General features: G+C 38.2%; 1 protein-coding gene across 1 annotated transcript in view; it reads right to left on the bottom strand.

Annotated features, from left to right (window-relative positions):
- Positions 1 to 12,174: 12,174 nt before the first annotated feature.
- Positions 12,175 to 18,492, bottom strand: part of st8sia2 (ST8 alpha-N-acetyl-neuraminide alpha-2,8-sialyltransferase 2) — a 54,045-nt gene continuing 47,727 nt past the window's right edge. Inside the window, exon 6 of the mRNA XM_034176541.1 lies at positions 12,175 to 12,524. Coding sequence (XP_034032432.1) covers positions 12,218 to 12,524 — 307 coding nt within the window. The 3' untranslated portion in view covers positions 12,175 to 12,217. The remainder of the gene's footprint in view (positions 12,525 to 18,492) is intronic.

Below are 18,492 nucleotides of genomic sequence, written 5' to 3'. Positions count from 1 at the left end.
GCCCTGTTTTTTGTTGTTTTTTTTTTTTTTTAACAATGCAATGGTCATGTAATGAAAAAGATTATGTCATGGAATCCTGAATTAATTATAGTTCTGTATTTGAACAGATTGTATTAATTTTCTGTTCTACCTTCAAGAATATTGTTGTGATATACAGTATTTGTAAGGTATTTGTGGAAATCATACATTTACGACAAAGGCAAATATTGCAGTCAGTTTTGTTACCTAATAGTGGTAAAGGAATGTATGTGTGCCATATTATTTTTCTGAATAATACAAAAAATGTCCCGTTGAATAAATATTGTGGAGGATAATGTGGAAAACCTGTTCAGTTATGTTAAATATATACTAAATTTGTTAGTGTGTTGTGATCACCTGGTCCATGATTATAAACTCTCCCACAATAATTTCCTTTAATGGCTCACTGATTCTTGTAATTTGTAACTTTTAGGAGCATGTCAACACAGTGCACCCTCCAGTTTACTGTGCTTTTCTTTGCTGGTAAAAAGTGTCTCTCCCATTAAATGTAACAACTTTTGGGGGGTTAATTATCATGGATGCAGTTCTCATCAAATGAAATTTTCCTTGGCTGTGAATTTTTTAAAAGTGCTTTTCTTTTTTCTTTTTTTGTAATGAATTCTACTGTAGAGAGGATTCCATAAAGTACATAAATCCAACAAATGGTGTGCGATACTGCAAGATTTGGAATCGATCCTACACCACGTAAATACAGGGCCAGTATCACCGATACCAATACTGATACGTTTTAATAATTAAGGTAGATGCATCATCAAATTGCTGAATCAAAATGAATTTTTATGACTTTTTAAGTATTTGTTTTTTCCTTTGGATTATTAATTAGTTAAAACTCAGGACAGAAAAGTGGGAAAAGTTCATAGGTAAATGGAAAATACTTCATTATCATAATAAAGGTTTTTGTTCAGAAACAATAGAACAATAGCAAAACAATTTTTCCCCATACATTGTCATGTCTTGATTTTTCTTAAAGTGCACAAAATTATCACTCAATAACAAATTAAAACATTATTTTTTTTTAGGTAGAGAAAAATTAAATAAAATTTCTCCCTTCATTGCACTTCTTTTCTGGATTTTTTTTTTTCTTAAATAACCAAAGTATACAAAATTATCACTCCACAACAAATGTTATAAAACAAGTACAATTTCAAGTAGAATGTGTGTTCAAGAAATACAGTACAATACAGAAGAGAAACCAAAAAGATCTACCAACATTGGTATTGATATTATCAATATTTTGCTCGATCTGCCCACCACTACCAACCAGATGCAACAGGTCATTTTCTAACTGTCGCATATCTCAAACTGTAAACTACCCAAATATTAACTTATATTTTCTAGATTCTTAACATTTTCTAGCTCTGCATAAAAAGTACAAATGCAGGTCTACATATTAATGATCTCTTTAAAAACTGAGGTGCATACAATTTCTTGCATTAAAAAAAACTCAAAACACCCATTTTCATAATGTTGAATGAGAACACATTTATAGCTGCCAAAGTTTGGAATCTGCATAAAAAACATGATTAATTCTTCCTTTGGCTTCGCAACACACTTTAACCATGTTTCACAAACATTACCACAATGGTTTTTGGAGTAATTGTAGTGAAAATTGTAAAGCAGCTCTGATTCTGACTAAAATAACGAGCAACAATGACACCCATGAGAGCAAAACACCCTTGTTCTACAGTGTGAATAAGATTTTAAAATATTATATTTAACCTTTAAAATATGGTCTACTCCAGGCCAGGTTAATCTCTTGCCAGTGTTTTGTTACATTTGTTTTTGAGTAATCCTGCAAACAAACAGAAGAGATAACTGGACTGATAAAGAACATTGAGGGTAGTCTGATTAAAATCTCTGTGAATTCTTTGCTTGGTTAAAAGCCTTTTATACATGATCAGCATAACTGATTTGGTATATTTAATGTGAAGGCTAAAGTTGACCTTAAGTGTGCTAATGTAATGACGGAGAGGAGTAGCAGGCTGCATGGGGATCAGGTTTCTGCTCTGAATGCGAGTTTGATAGCGCTCAGTGCTTGTGCAGGCCGTTTCCATGTGAACCAAATGACTTCCATGCACATCGATGAAGGTGCGAATGAATAAATACACACCAGCACTTTCCACTGTGTGTACAACAGCGTTTTCCTTGTAGACAATTTGTTCTTTGTGTAAAAATGAGGTTGTTGATGGTTCCAGAAAACTGTTTTGTCACTGCGGGAGTACAGGTCTGACAAGGTTTATAAAATCCATATTGAACACCATGTGCTGAACTTTCAAGCATACATTTATTTTTAGTTTAGTATTTAGTGTTATTTCTAGATTAGTCGTTCACTGGAAGCATAAACTGCACATTAAGTCACGTTCATTCAGACAGTTTGTGTCTTTATCTTTAGTTGTCTGTGATTGTGGAAAAACTGCTTATTAAGTCTGCTAAATTTGGACTTTTATTACAAGTGAATTATCTGCTACAGAATGTTCCACTCATAAAAAGAATCAAAGCTGTTGTGGTAACTATTTGAAGACTGTAGCTAATTTCCCTGAGCCAAGACTTAAGGAAAAAAAAGTTGTGTTCAGCCTGTTTTGGAAGGTTAATGAACACATGTGCCTGTGTGGTATATGTGACACAGAGGACTGTTAATGAAGACGTCACCACAGTTTCCATTTCTTTGAAAGACTACTGAAATAAAAACTACTTCCTCTGAACTTTGCATATTTTTCAATTTTTTTTTTCCCTCTTCACATCACAGGAAAACACACAAACATCCTGGAAAAATGTGAATGTTAAAATTTTCACATGGGAAAAGTCTTAATACAATAATATATTTTGCATTGTATACTGCAGTATTAAATAACAAAATGTAATGCATTATTACAATATACAGTACTGTGCAAAAGTCAGATTTACTGTACATAAGACAAAGGTGTGCTAAAAGATATTTATTAAAATACCTTAATAAAAAATTATTTCTGTACATTTATTTTACATTTATTTATTACACAAAAAACATTGTTTTGTAATCTGTTGACATAAGAAAATGTGATTGTTTATGTTGTAATTTATTTATTTTGTATTTCTTCACTTTTGTAAAATAACTTTTTGTTGTACCAACAGTACATTTAGGGGAAAAGTAATTAAAAAATGCAGTCAACATTTCCACAGTAGTGACAACAAAGGACACCATAATCCTCAAAGTTGTACTTTCAAAATTGCAGCACATACATAGTCGGGATCATACGTATTTGAAAAGTGACTTTTTGGGGGGGGGGGGGGGGGATTTGCTTCTGTACACCACCACTGTGGATTAGAAATTAAACAATATGTGCTTATAATGTAGACGTTCAACTTTATTTAAAGGAATTCAACAAAAATGAACCATTTAGCCCTCAGAAAATGAAGGGTTCTCTGCATTTAAAAATTTTAAACTCCTAAACTTATTAATGTGATAGTTTAGTTACAATCCCTTTAATTAAAGTATGTTTATACTACTACAATTCTATTGTGCCTCTATGTGTCTGTAGTGTATGGAGAACCAAAATAAATAAATAAATATCACTGTCCAAATTATAACGGTCCCATCTGTATTGTTTTGCAAACTGGATTCCATGTTGTGGGTAAATTAACTTCACAGTGTCAATCATTAAATGGTACCTTTTTTGCCAAGGTCAGACAAACTTTTACAAATAAACCTTGCATTGTTTTGGATTCCAGGCCTGTCAAATTCAACTTTGTTGTCCATGCTTAACTTAATTTGCAGCATAATAAACCCACTGTCAAAGTCAGCAGGACTGAAAAATCACAAGTTTCAAACTGCACGAGAGGCTGCCTGTTTTGCTGGAGTGCAGTCAGTTTGTTCATCCCTTTATTTATAGGCCCTTTCATACAGAAATCTATTCAAGGCAGCTGACAGCAGTTATCTCAGCTTTAAGCTCTTCAGTGAATTTTGTATTTTTTTTCTTTCTTTCAGAGAGCAAAAACAGATCTCATACATGCAGAATGAAAGGAGTACAAGGGTCTGCTGATATGCGTGATGCTGCCCATTCCCAAAGTAACGACAACAAACTCATAAAAACAATCCAGTCGTCAATAAAAATTTTATTTCTTTGCAAATTCTGTTCAGTCAGTTTGGCATGTAATCAGATCTGTTTCAGAAGGACACGGGGTGTTTGGAGCATCTCATAACCCTGTTTTTCCGTCTTTCCTAACAACATTCGTGGAATAACATTTAGAGGCAAGGGAATAGCCAAATGTTTTCATTATAGGCAGGCAATATTGAGTACTGGCAGTCAAATCCACAATAGTGTTCGCCTGGACTCAGTAATTCATCAATCACAAGATGGCATATCCCCCCTGGCACCCATAAATCAGTAATACAAAGTGTAACAACATCACCCAGGTACACCCTTATGCTAAATATGAATGACGTAGGTCAAATGGTTCTTGAGATATCACACTAACATGGGTGGCAATGACAATATCTTGAATATCTCGGTGTGACCTTGAAATTGACCTCAAGTCACCGTAATCGACTGGTGTTGGGGGATCACCCAAGTACACCCTTATGCGAAATATGAATGAAACAGGTTAACTGGTTCTTCAGATATCATGCTAACAAGAGTGGCAATGACAGTATCTTAAATATCTCTCTGTGACCTTGAAATTGGCCTCAAGTCCCATAATCAACTGGTGTTGGGGGATCACCCAAGTACACGCTTATTCTAAATTTTAATGAAGTAGGTCAACTGGTTCTTAAGATATCACGCTAACAAGTGAATACAGAGACAGACAGGCGGACATGGTGATTGCTATATCCCCATATTTCATATTGGGGATGATAAAAACTATACGTCGTCTCAAATGACTAAATGCTCCTACTGCACTGAAACTGTGCATTGCTAAAAGATCAGTTCACTTATTTATTTAAAATTTTCTGACAACCCCAGTCATTAAAATACTGTTTGCAATCAACCCTGAGAGCTCTGCATTCCTTGTTGACAAATGATTGGCTTGCAGGAAATCACCTTTTTAAAATTGAGTTTAGGAAGGAAATGGAGTGAATGGATCAGATAAATTCCACTGTATACTGAAAATGTCAGACATAATGTAGTAACCTAGTTTTTAAGAAACAGCACATTCATTGTCGGCAAAAATAAATAAGTACATAAAAACATCATCAGAAGTTGCTATTGGCTCTCTGAAATGTCGCTAATAGTTGCTAGATTACACAATGATGTAATCACATCTACTTTACTTATGACAGGAAGCTGAATGAAATCCTGTTCTCTACATCACACCCTATGATTGCTGGAACAGGCTCCAGCACCCTGTTGGAGTATAGAAATACGTTTAGGGTATAGAAAAAGGATGGATGGATGGATATTTTTTGTTGTGGGGATGAGGTTTTTATAATTTTATTATATTCAACTAACTATTCACAAACTGGCTGCTTTGTGTCCATAGTCACTATGATTTTTAGTCACTAGGAAAGGCCAAAAAGGCACTCAGTCTAGTGACAAAGTCGATAAATTGTCAACACTGAGCACGTTAATGGTCCAGTGACATCTGAAGAAATTTGGCGAGCCAGACCATACACAATTTGTTTTCCAAGTTCTTAAAAAAAAACATTTATGACATAATGAACACAGTATTGCAAAGTACAGACTAAAACACAATTTAGGCAATATTAATAACACAAATACAACATAAGATATGTTGTGAGTTAGCCATAGTGCACTTCAGCCAAACCAGCCGGACATACAGTTGAAGAGAAAAATCATTTTGTCCTTTGATAAAACAAGACTCCATCGCCAAATAGCATATTTTAAAACAAACCAACTCAAATGCTTACAGTTTTTGTTGAAGCTTTATCAAACTGCGTCATTGTTTCTACAGCACCCTCTAAGGCCTTGCTCTCATTGCCTTGCCTCCAATGTGCTTACCGAGTCTGTGGGCTCAGTAAGCGCCGCAGTGGGCCACTCACACTGCCCTCCTGTCTGGTGTGCAGAGCTGCGGCCAACTCCGGCAACAGGTCTGGAGACTACACTCGCTGTTTTGATGTGGAGCGCTCCGGCAGCCCGCAAGGATAGACTTCTTACAAAAAAATCTGCAGTGCTGCAGGGTTTCAGTAACCGCAGCCACAGAGCTCCGTGGCCACTGAGAGAGGTTTGTATCTCTTTAATGACTTGGATTCTCTGCGGGTCCCGCATCCGTACCCCACAACAGTAACACCGGAGTGTGAGTGAGGGGTAATGGCCACAATGGAAAAGGTATGTATGCCACCACTTGAGTTTGACTCCTCTGGAGACTGAGCAGGGCAACCAACCATAGGCATAATGGTGTCAGTTAGATGGCAAGTAGGACTGCAAAATTTACATTGGTAAAATTTAAATCCGTAAAGCCTGGTTCACACAGCAAGATAATTAAGCCGATATCAGACCCGATCTTCCCCTTCCGACAATCTTAAGGACGTCCCGACAATCGTGATGACGCTAAATATAATCTTATCAGATATTCCTGCCATGTGGTGTGTTAAGAGTGTTCTGATGTACTCGGAAGGACGTCAGGGGCGCTTCGATCGCAAATCGGGGATATTCAACATGTTGGATTGTCTTGGCCCGGCCTGCTGAATGCAACGTGGAGCCAATCAGAAAGCGAGGTGACGGACGCAAAGAGCGAAATCTAAAATCATAACGGCTGTTCTCACTTACCACAAAGTCTGGTGGTCGCGCTGTCTCCACTCCTTTAAAGAACGCCTTTTTTCTTTTTGTTTCGTTTTTTTTTTCCTCTGTTGTAAATAGTCCACACACTATCTCCATTTGTTTAGTCTGAAGTCACATTTAATCTGGAGAGATTTTGTGAGATTTCCTGTCCCGACCTGAGAATGTTCCTGTGTGAAATCTGTTCGTGTGTGGTGTGTTGACTTCACCGTGTTGCCGCACACCACACACTGTAAGACCAAAACTGTTAGATCCATGATTTTTTGATTGTTGTCTCTCAGGTTTTGGAAACCTAAAGATAATTTTAAAATCTTGCTGTGTGATCCAGGCATTAGACCATTGAAATTTTGGGTTTTGATCAATACAGTACAGGTGAAGACCGCTGAACCTCCTTTATTGGGACATGTTAGTATCTTTTAACATAACAATTTGCATAGAATTTCACATAGAATTGAGACAGTAGGACATGTCCGGACTTGTTCAGCCAGACATATAAAGTAGGCTTTTCTGAAGCATTTTTGAGAATCACACAGTCTTCATGTGTACTCAGGCTACTGTTGCTCGTAACAACATCATCAGCAATGTAGCAACAAATCATAAAATGTAAATAATGCATTAATAATACATTATGTAACTGAGGTATGAGTTCATTTTGAGCTCTACTACAAACGCCCCCATTGACATCCATTTATATTTCAATACAACCAAGTTTGTATAAAGTGAAACTATTTTTAAACTGTGACTTGATCAAAGAAATGTTTTAAGGTGAATTATTGATTTCATTTCTTACAGCGTTTTACATTCAAATGAAAATGCAGCTCTTTAAACATTTGCACGGCCGTTTCCTGCTGGAGGTAAGTTTACAAAGTGTGAGTGTGAGCAAACAGTCTTGTATGAACAGCTGCTACACTCCTTAAAATTTACCAAAGCTTCTGCTGCTTCCTTTTGCTCCTTCAAAGTTTCACTGGACACTTTTCATTCTACACCAGTAAAAAAAGCACACACACAAACAATTCAGTATCATTTTAAAACATAACTTTGTATCTCCTAACAAAGTGAAAAGATCTTGTTATAACACCACACACACACACACACACACACACACACACACACACACACACACACACACACACACACACACACACACACACACACACACACACACACACACACACACTGGTTTGGCAGCGCTACACTTCTCCATGTTTCCATGCTGACGCATATGTTTTAACATCATTTTGACACAATTGGATTACAGGAAATTACAAAAAATAAAACATGAACTGTTCCCTGTGAGTATTAATTCGCTGACATGCTGTGATTGTTATACCTACTGCAGCAGATAAAGGTGCCTTGACACTTGCACTGCTTTGATCCGCGCACTGGTACGCGATCTGCCACGCCAGAGAGTAAACTCATTGTAAACCATTGTAAATAATGCACAGCTTCGTGCAAGTGGGTAAAGAAAATTTTGAAATGTTCAAAATCTCTATCACGCATTATGTGAACTTCACGAGAACATTGCGTCAACAATTCAAAAACAGTCAGTGCGTCATCTCATCTGAACAATTATGAAGAGATGTTAAATCTATCATAAACATAATTTTACAGATACTCATTAAAAGGAATGAAAATTCATCTGTTTTACCAAACCCTTACAATATAGAAATAACAAATTTCAAATGTGTTCTCCATGACATGAGAGAGTGAGAAAGAGAGAGACAGAGAGAGAGAGAAAAAAAGCTGCAGCTGTAGAGAATTTCTCTGTGATTCTGGAAGCGATTAGAGGTGGTTTCATCAGTCAAACTCTGAGAGTAAATGATTAATCTGCTACGAAATTATTATTTTATATAAAGCAGCATCCAGCAGTGCAAAGCGCAGCATCGAGCGGAACACAGTGCGTGGTATTGGCACGACGAATTGCGCGGCAGTGCGGGGGTTAAATGTGTGCGTCAAGGTGCCTTAATAGAATATTTACAGAGGAATCCTTCAAATAGTGATACAAGCACCAAATTTGGCACAAATACTGCTTAGACATTACTTTTTTGAAAAAATGATTGCCCATTTGAATTTTCAATAGGTGGTCAGGTAATAATAATAATAATAATACATTTTATTTATACTGCACTTTACATTCGATCATCTCAAAGTGCTACAGGTTAAAAACATTAAATGCTAGAATTAAAAACATAAAACCATAAAATAACAACCACACAAAACATGGAAAAACGTTGAGGTAAAAATAAAGCAATTATTCAAGGTAAAAATGATAAGATAAATTCTAAAAGGTCTAGGAGAAGGCTGTAATAAATAAATGTGTTTTCAGTCCTTGTTTAAAGGAATGTCCAGACTGTGGCATTCTCAGATGCTCAGGTAGAGCATTCCACAGTCTGGGAGCAGTTAGCAGTTCCAGAGCGGAGGTTGCATGCGGCAGTTTGGAGGTTAAGGAGCTCCTTGAGGTAGGGGGGAGCATTACCATGGATGTAGTGATAGGTGAGGAGGGAAACCTTGTACTCAATCCTGAATGTGACAGGAAACCAGTGGAGTGATTTAAGGATGGGGGTGATGTGATCGTATTTATGCACTCTCATCAGGATCCAAGCGGCACTATTTTGGATATACTGGAGCTTTTGAATGCTCTTGCTAGGGATCCTGATGAGGAGTGCATTGCAGTAGTCCAGTCTGGAGGAGACAAAGGTGTGGACGAGCCTTTACGCATCTGCCAGAGTAAGTATGAGTCTGAGTTTGGCGATGTTCCTGAGGTAGTGGAAGGAGGTCTTACACAGATGTTTGATGTGAGCCTCATATTACAGGTGAGGGTCCATTTTAACACCCAGTTTGGTGACTGAAATTGTGAGGGGAATGTCCTGGCCAGAGAAGGAAATGCTGGCTATGGAAGTTGACCAAACCTGGTGTGGGGTACCGACAAGGATAGCTTCCGTCTTGTAGCTGTTAAGCTGCAGGAAGATATGCTTCATTCATGCCTTTATCTCCTCCAGGCAGGTGGCCAATACACATGATGGCAAGGATGCAGAGGAAGCAGGATTGGTTCTGAGGTAGAGTTGCATGTCATCAGCATAGCAATGGAATGACAATCCATGCCATCTGATGACACAGCCGAGGGGGAGCATGTGGAGTGTGAAAAGGGTAGGGCCAAGGACAGATCCCTGAGGGACACCACAGGTAATGGAGTGTGTCCTGGATTTAGCCTTCCCCAGAGAGACATGCTCTGTTCTCCCAGAGAGATATGAGGTGAACCAATTATGGACAGGATCAGAAAGGCAGATGGTGGAATGCAGACGGTGAAGTAGGAGTCAATTGAACAATTACACAGCCTTAGGTCAAAATTAAAAGATGCTCCAATCATACTGAAAACTATCCCACATAATTTGTCTGGTCATAACAATTCCAAAAAAGGTTTAGTATAAGGTATAAAAGGTATAGTTTGGACTATCTGTGACTGAATGTTATGGAGTTATGGGGTAAAAACAGAAAGAATGGTGACAAAGGTCAATTTCAGTTTGTACAGGGGTCAAAAGATAAAAAGTGATGCAAATTACCAGTTGAGTTAACAGGGTTTTTAAAAGGAATACTTGTTATGTGTCGGACGCAGCCCGGAGAACCGACCAGCGTTTGAAGGACCCAGTATAAAATAAGCAGAGCACGGTTTAAAGGATAACAGAGTTTAATGAACATAACAGTGCTGTGAAAAAAGTGCGCGGTCTGGCGTGGTGGTTTTGCGGTGCGCTCCCAGTAGCGCTAACGGTCCGGAGCCAGAACCAATTCGGACCCAAGGACCCCGCCGACACCCCCCAGGTGGCCGCGACAAACCGAGTCTGTGAAAGAAGGAATCATTATGTGAGTCCACACTCAACACACAGAGAGAACGCTCAAAGGTGCACAAACAGCAAACACTTCCTGGCTTAATTACTAATCAGCTTCCCACCCTGCAGGCATGGAACACCCAGTTCACAAAACTCCACTGCAGTGGAAGCTGATTACACGACCAACGTACAGCTCAATATAATAAGGTGTGAGGGACACCACATTTACTGACTGTATAAATGTTAGTCACAAAATCTAACGTACCTCAGGAAGTGTGCTGACGAGCGTGAGACCTCACCCCCTCCTCTTTCACAGACCATGCATCAAACCTGGACGTTCTCTGCATCCACTGATGATGAGATGGCTCCCGAGACGACGATCTCACCCGTCTGGTCACAAGGTCGAGTCTCTGGCAAATACACACTGTGTACTCCAGTCTTAAATGCCACCATGTTCCAATCCATGTAGATGCACCACAGCTGTGAGTCCTGACGAGCCGCAGGTGATCAGCCTCAGGTGATCAGGGTGAGGTCCTGATAAACTCAGCTACACAGCCACTCAGTCCCAAATGCAAGCCACCTGGAAGGAAAAACAAAAGACAGGACAAAAGACAGAAACAAAAAGGCAGCCAGGCCCCCCCAGCCATACAACAATAGTTTCATCATGCATCATGCTTAGTTATCACGTTACAGGGCAACTTATGTCACATGTCATAGAATCCAATGGATCCCGACATTGTTCAACCTTTACTTTAGAGACCAAACATTCAACACAGTCAAAACTATTCCATTTATTAATCCTATTAGCTCAGCCAATAATTTGCACCACCAAAATTGGAGCAACTTTAACTTTTGAGCCCTGTACAAACTGAAATTGACCTCCATATGATATGACTCCATAACATTCAGTCATAAATAATCCAAACTATACCTTTTCGGAATATTCATGATCAGACATGATCATAAATGGAGTATTTTTAAATTTTGGCCCTTGCGTATTTCTTCAACTGACCTCTATCTACCTGGGAGCCTATTGAAAATTCAAGTGGCCAGTCAGTTTTTTCAAAAGAGTAATGTCTAAGGACTATTTGTGCTGAATTTGGTGCTTGTTTCACCGTTTGAAGGGCTGTTTGAGTTATCTGCTCAGCCCTTTTTAAAAATACTGATAAGATAAATTCACATTAAATGTGCAGCATTCCTGTTTTCACCATTCTCCCTGATAAATAAGTGCTTCCCTCTTGTGGCCTAAACTGTAAAACACAAGAGCAAGTTTTGACTTAACATGATGCTTTTGACATGTTGAGCAAATGACAAATTTAAATTTATGGCATTAAATCAGTGATTACAGCAGATTTTCATCCATTTATAATTTATAAAACACTGAAACATGCTGTAGAGTTCCAAATAAATACGAGAGTGCATGAATGTCTAAGGTTCAAGCTTTTCTCAATATCCCAAAGGTTAACTGTAGAAATGTCATAAAAGATAAAATACATCCTAAAAGAGCTAAAAACAGCAAAGCCAAAATTGGTAAAAAGCATTTCCACTTTTTTGAAAAGTTAATTTAAGATTTGTAGAAAACATGACAAGGTAACTGCGCAGTGAAGTAAGAAGTTTGTGTTTTTTACTGACATCTTTCATTCAGCTGTTTACTTTCTGTGATTGCTTCTTGGCATCACAGGTTCCAGTGTGGAGCCGCAGCGCCCCCTGTCTGTGCAATGTGCTGAGAGTCCTAAACTCTAAAGGCATGGTGTGAGGACTGGAGCGGGAGGTGTACTCGTATTTTAGAGTATCGTAATAGTGGTACTTGACAGGTTTTCCCTGTGGGTCAAGAGGAAAAGGCCAGAAGCCGTACAGATGAATCTCTTCACAGAATCGAGTGGCCATAGTGTACATGAGGAGCCCAGTGGTCGGACGCTTAATGTGGACGTTATTGGTCAGCCAGTACCTGTGCAAAAAACAAAACAAAACAAAACATATGGAATGTTTTTAGTGTCATTCAGCCACTCCACAAGTCAGTGCACAAACCTTGCCTTGAGATTAACAATGTTAATGTTGCAATCAGCTGAGAACCCGTTCAGACTGGGGTTTGCAATCCGATCCCCCCTAAAAATCAGTCCACCCTATCTTCACTACGCATGCGTCATTTCTAGGGATGGGTATCGAGAACCAGTTCCTTTCAAGTATCGTTAAGAAATTATTCGATCCACCGACATGGATGGATAGATGAGCTTTATTGTCATTGTCATTACAACGAGATTATGTACATAACATCAACAATCTTTTTGCTTAACGACTCCCTTATCGGTCCTTCAGAGTGCCCGTCGTTTTTGGGGGTGTTTGTCAGGAAAATGATTAGATCCACCAACATGGATGGATGGATGAGCTTTATTGTCATTGTCATTACAACAATGAGATTATGTACATAACGTCAATAATCTTTTTGCTTAACGACTCCCTTATCGGTCCTTCAGAGCACCCGTTGTTTTTGGGGTTGTTTGTCAGGAAAATGATCATTTTTCTACATTGATTACAGACCCTGCAGCAGGTCTATAATCAACTTTTCTGCAGTGTGGCTTTCCTTTGAACCTTGAACCAATCAAAGCAGTGATTCTGTTGTTTATTTCGCTTTATCTTAATTTTTCCCACTAAAACCTTAAACAGCATATGTCTGTGAGTAATATTTACCTTTTTTATGTTAAACCGACCTGTTATGGTCTTCTGAAACAGTTGATAGATGTATTTTACAACTTAAAAACGGGACCAATGCTAACGTGTTAGCATGTCTATGGCGTTTTCAATGTTGAAGTTAGCATTAAGCTGTTCGCATCTCAGCACGTTTGTGTGCATTTGTTTTCTGTATAATAATTAATGGCTCAGCATTTGTTGTTGTAAAACAGTCAAAATGGTAATTTTTTTAAATTTATTTTTATTCATATATTAATAATAATAGCAACAACAACAACAATAATAATAATTCATAATAACTAATAATGCTACAATACAATTTTAGAGAAAGAGAAAAAAAGAACCTGACGAAACAAAACACAACAGAAAAGATGAAACCAACTAACAATATAAATAAATACATATCCTGTGAACACCTATAGACTCTTACACCTCCACTTCCTCCCTGTTTTATTTAAGTTTAATGACAATTTGTCAAACCATATTTTCAATTTGTTCATTTCTTCAGTGATTTCCTCCAGAATTATCTGCCAAGCTATAAAACTGCTGCATCCTAGTAAGAGCAGAATACTACTGGAATGAATTTGAATAAGGAAAGTTGTTTTTTTTCTCACCTAAATGGATGCTGCACTCACTGCAGTTTATTGTCTGGAATAGCCCCAGATTGCATTTCAGAGCATCTAGAATTCAAAATTTTCATGCGGGTGGTGTTGGGGGGTAATTTTGGGTTGCAGCTTTTTTTGTTTTTCACCACTTTCATCCCTGAATGTCAATCGTGAGTCACATTTGTGCGGATTAAAGTCACTAACTGGGACTCCTGTCTTGTTGCAAGAAAAACGAGAATCGCCCTCCGTTCTGTTCAAACAGCTCCAAACGCTGCGCGGCTCTCTGCTGAGTCTTGTTAGAATGATAGAGTCCAGTCAGAATTAATAACTTCAAAGCGAAACGCCCTTTAAATCAAATGACACCTCTTTCTAAACGTTGTAATACAAACAAACTGCAATCGATCAAAACATTTTTTCCTCCCAAAACAAGATGTCCTGCACTGACGTGCAGCAGCCGGCTGAGCTCAGCTCAGAGGTATGGAGTGACATTCATGCCAAAATGTCTGAAAGGAAATGCTTTTGACAAAAGCTACAGATTTTATTTATTTTTATTTATGTCCAGAGATCAAGGATCCAGTGACCAATTTAAAATGTTGTTGATATAGAAAACCTACTTTAGTACACAGAAAATTCACAAGAGGTGTCGATAAGGGAATCGATAAAGAATCGGATCGGAAGCGGAATCGATAATGGCATCGATATCGACAAAATCTTATCAATACCCATCCCTAGTTCACCGATAATCACCTCGTTTCATCTTAAAACTGCACTCTAGTCATCATCTACCTCAGCAACACATATCTGAAGCTTTTGTACAACAATCATTTCCACATAAATTCAGCATTATTTTGTAATAAAAAACAGAGGAAGCGATCAGAGCGCAGCAGCCAAAGGAGCTGCTAGCTGCTACGTTCACTGCGCCTCCATCATTTCAAAGTGTCAGTAGTGACTCACCGATTATTGCCACATTTCTGCTTAAAACGGCCTTGTTTTTACTTAAAACTGACTTTAGAATGATTTAAAAGGTTTTAATTTGTCATATGATGGTTAATAATCCCATTATTCCCTTTGAGCGCGCGGGTGTAGCGAATCCATCCCAGACAAGCTGCTGTGGTCCCAAATGACGCATGCGCAGTGATGGCAGGCAGACCAATTTTTAGGGGGGGACCGTTTAGTCTGCCACACCGGCTTAAGCCCAGGTTACACATAGACGGTTTTGTCGGCGGGTAGTACGTAGACCGAAGTTTGTGGTAGTTCTGGCTGTTTTCACGGTGGAAAGGGGCGGAGCATTTCTCCGGCGTTTTAAGCGCCGTACTAGCCGCAAATACGCGGATAAAACGCAGCTAAATCCGCCGAATAAAGCGGCGTTTTGACGCCGTAGCATCCGGCACACATCAGGCAACGGGGGTTAATACCCAGTTCTATCCTTTACAATCACAGTTTAAGACGCGCGTGAGAACGGCGGTGTCCTGCTGCTGCCGATAATGCCCTGTGTACCGCTGGATTTATCCAGGCAAATCCTGCGTTACTCCAGGAAGTTTTGCATATAGGCACCACCCCCAGAGTATAATAGGCTGAAGCAGCTGTCACTGCAGGGGGAGGGAGCTCATCCTCAGCCTTTTCTTTTCCTCTCCTCAACGTGTTGCTCATCTCCACCACAGAGCTATCCTCTGCTTCTGAACCAGACCTCTTGGTAAGTCCTTGCCGCTGCCAATTTTCTTTTAGGAGGCATACTGGAGCTTCTCTGCAAAAATATCTGGAGATGGCCGCGAGTGAGAGGCCTGCATGCAGAGCGCTAGCATTTTTATACTGACCGCCGCCTATCGGCCGTTTGGAACGCCATTAACTGGGAGGTGGCATTTAGAACGGCATACTGTCCGCTAGCGCCGCCGTTTTGTCTTCCTCTGTCGCCGGATAAAACGCCTTTGAGGACGCCGATGTGGGCTCTATCGCCGTTTTACACGCCGTTGGTTAGGAATTCTCCGGGAGCGCTCCCGGAATTATTCGACATGTCGAATCATTTTTTCGACAATTCCCGGTAAAGCCGGAACTAAGCCACGCCCCCTAGTGCCTGCGTTAACAACGACGTGTGATCCTTAAGACGGCCAAAAACTCTTCCGGGATGCTTCCGGGAGCTCTTACCGTCTATGTGTAAACGGGGCTTTAAGCGGGATAGGTTTTTTTTTCTGAATGTGAATGGTGCGAATCTGACTTAAACCGATTCACTGCGGTGTGAACGCAAATGTGGCTTGAATCTGGCTTGCTCAGGACCACGATGTCAAACTATATTTCTGCACTCTGTGTTCCCCAGTAAAGTGCTCAATAAACTTCTTTTTCTACAGCGCCAATTGATGTCATCTGCAGCGACAGACTGCAGGTTGATGACGTGAGCTTAAAAAGTTAACTTTTGTGAGGTTAAACATTAATTTCTTTCTGAAATATCACACAAATTCACATTTACCTGTTTGAAGGAGTCACCTCTTTGCAGTTAAATAATCCATCAAGCCGTCTGTTATTCCTCGTAGTCCATGGGCTAAGCAGGTTTTCGGTACCACTTAAGGAGACAAAATGACACTTAGAATCCAGCCTCAGCGTACCAGGGCCGACACAAAACCTATGATAGCCATCCCAAGTGGTAGCTATAGCCAGTAGGGGTCAATAAAGAATTACACAGAGGTCAAAATTTAAAAATGCTCCAGTCATACTGCATTATTTATCTGATCATAACGATTCCAAAAAGGTATAGTTTGGACTAGCTATGACTGAATGTTCTGGAGTTATGAGGTAAAAACAAAAATTGGTGACAAAGGTCAGCTTCAATTTGTACGGGGGACAAAAGTTAAAGTTGCTCCAATTTTGGTATGAAGTGATACATATTATTGGTTGAGTTAATAGGGTTTTAAAAAGAAATCATGTTACAGGGTAACATATGTCACACGTCATAGAATCCAATGGACATCAACATTATTTGACCTTTACTTTGGAGATCAAGCATTCAACACAGTCAAATCTTTTTCCTGGACAATGTGGAAAAAGATGAAATAAGAAATATTGTAAAAAACTGTGTAAGCAAAAGATCAACTGACCATGAAGATTTAGACATGATGACTGTAAAAAGTATAATAGAAATTGTTATTGAACCATTTACTTATATTTGTAATCTGTCTCTGTCAACTGGGGTTTTTCCAGATGAAATGAAAATTGCTAAGGTAGTCCCATTATATAAAAATGGAGACAAACATAATTTTTCTAATTACAGGCCAGTATCATTGCTTCCACAGTTTTCTAAAATTATGGAAAAAGTTTTTGTAACAAGATTGGATAAATTTATTGAGAAACATCATATTTTAAATAATGCTCAGTATGGATTCAGAACAAAACATTCGACAGCTATGGCAATTATGGAACTAATAGAGAAAATATCAACAACAATAGATAAGGATTATTTTGTAAGTATTTTTATTGACCTGAAAAAGGCTTTTGATGTTATAGACCACTCAAGATTGCTCCACAAGTTACAACAATATGGAATAAGAGGTGTTGCACATCAGTGGGTAAAAAGCTACTTAGAAAATAGAAAACAGTTTGTTCAGATAAATAATACCAAATCAGAATTGTGTAACATTATTTATGGAGTACCACAAGGATCGGTACTTGGACCCAAACTGTTTATTTTGTATATCAATGATTTTGTGAATGTATCCAATGTGCTTGGCAGCATTTTATTTGCTGATGATACAACGCTGTTTTACTCTGGATCAGATATACAGGAAGTAGCACAAGTGATAAATACAGAGTTGGAAAAAGTTAAACATTGGTTTGATATAAACAGATTGTCACTAAATATTAATAAGACAAATTTCATATTGTTTAATGATAGAGCGAAAGAAAATAATGTGTCATTACAAATAGATGGAATGGATATACAAAGGGTAAAAGAAATGAAATTTTTAGGAGTCATGATTGATGAAGATCTTACATGGAAGTCACACATAAATTACATAAAAGGAAAAATAGCGAAAGCCATTGCTGTTTTGCATAAAGTAAAATATTCATTAAATAGTTATGGTTTATTAACATTGTACAATTCATTGATTGTCCCATATTTAACTTACTGTGTAGAAATCTGGGGATCAACATATACAACCTATATACAACCTTTATTTATTTTGCAGAAAAGAGCTTTAAAAGTGATTAGTAACAGTGGTTTTAGAGATTCATCTAATCCATTGTTTATTAAGTATAGGGTACTTAAATTTCATGATTTAGTTGATTTGAAAATATTACAAACGATGTACCAAGTTAATAAAAATACTTTACCAACAAACATTCAAAATATGTTTGAAAAAAGAGTAAGTAGTTATAAATTGAAAGGAATAGAAGTCTTTAAAAAACCAAGATTTAGAACCAAAGTAAAGGAAAGGAGTATTGCAGTAAATGGTGTCAAATTATGGAACAATCTTAATAAAGAAATTAAAGAATTAAGGTCGCTTAAATTATTTAAAAAACATATTAAATTAGATGTATTAAGTAAGTATGAAACTATGAAGTAAGTCAGTGGGCTGCAAGAAAGTAAAAAACAAAACAAAAGTAAACTGTTAATAATGTTTGGAGTGTCTTAAG

The sequence above is a fragment of the Thalassophryne amazonica genome, chromosome 8 (assembly GCF_902500255.1).
Source record: "Thalassophryne amazonica chromosome 8, fThaAma1.1, whole genome shotgun sequence".
NCBI lineage: Eukaryota > Metazoa > Chordata > Actinopteri > Batrachoidiformes > Batrachoididae > Thalassophryne > Thalassophryne amazonica.
The sequence above is the reverse complement of the archived record's forward strand: the minus strand, read 5'-3'. Positions and strand labels throughout refer to the sequence as shown.